The 1056-nt window shown below is 42.7% G+C and overlaps 1 protein-coding gene across 1 annotated transcript; it reads right to left on the bottom strand.

The window, feature by feature from the left end:
• Positions 1-279: 279 nt before the first annotated feature.
• Positions 280-583, bottom strand: LOC120860089 (bolA-like protein 3). Its single transcript, XM_040235919.1, is given in 2 exon segments — positions 280-373; positions 375-583. Coding segments are annotated over 2 exon segments (303 nt in total).
• Positions 584-1056: the final 473 nt, after the last annotated feature.

The raw sequence follows: 1056 nt of genomic DNA, 5'->3' as shown, positions 1-1056 counted from the left end.
TACAATATGGAAATGTCGATGAACAAAATAAACTTTTTGTCATATGTTGAAGGAAAGAACGGTAGTAGTAGTGAAAGTCGCTCAGTCGTGTCCGACTCTGCGACCCCATGGTTTATACAGTCCATGGACTTCTCCAGGCCAGAATACTGGAGTGGGTAGTCTTTCCCTTCTGCGTGGGATCTTCCCAAGCCAGGGCTTTAACCCAGGTCTCCCGCGTTGCAAGCGGATTCTTTACCAGCTGAGCCACAAGGGAAGCCCCTGTAAGATTCATCCAGTGTTTTAGCAACAACATCTAAGCAGCCAGGGTATGGCGATAGACCTAAAAATCTGCAATCCGTGCCTAACTTTGAGTTCTTCTTTTAGTGCCTGTTGGCTGCTAGACAGTTCTCGTCTCCTTAAATTCTTCCGATTTAATTTGAATTTTATACATTCCGCACAGCCTCCTGGAAATTTTGAGGACTTGGGTCACTTTGAGCTCCCCCTCGGGATGCGAGGAAAACATGCACTGGGCACAGTGGAGAGCAGGAAGCTGGCGGGTTCCGCGGACTAGAGGCACCGCTGCAGCGGGGCTCCACGCGGCCATGCAGGCAGAGGCGGCGGCCTTCCCAGGTCGCTGTGTCCCCCCGTTACACTTTTAAGGCAAAAGCCTATAACTTTGTAGACCAGTATGTTGGAAACTAGGATATGTCCTCCTAAGAAGTAGAAAAGTTTCAATGAAGATTTTATTTTCCTTTTTAAAATTTTTTGAAATTACGAAAGTATGACAACACATTAACATGAGGCTTTCAAAATAGTTACAGACAGTTCCAGTATATATTACAATTTTTTCAGTGGACAAATTAAGAGTTTTCATTGGAATTTCAATATTAAACTCTCAAAAATTAATAGAATGGACAGGAAACTAGGGTATACTAGACCTGAAAAGAATTGTGAACCAATTCACCATAATTAAGATTTATACAATTTTCACACAAGAGCAAGATACAAATTTTATTCAAGTTCCCATAGACTATTAACCAGGAGACACTGGAACATGACGTAAAACAAGGTGCAAAA

The sequence above is a fragment of the Oryx dammah genome, unplaced genomic scaffold, assembly GCF_014754425.2.
Source record: "Oryx dammah isolate SB20612 unplaced genomic scaffold, SCBI_Odam_1.1 HiC_scaffold_7978, whole genome shotgun sequence".
Lineage (NCBI taxonomy): Eukaryota > Metazoa > Chordata > Mammalia > Artiodactyla > Bovidae > Oryx > Oryx dammah.
The sequence above is the reverse complement of the archived record's forward strand: the minus strand, read 5'-3'. Positions and strand labels throughout refer to the sequence as shown.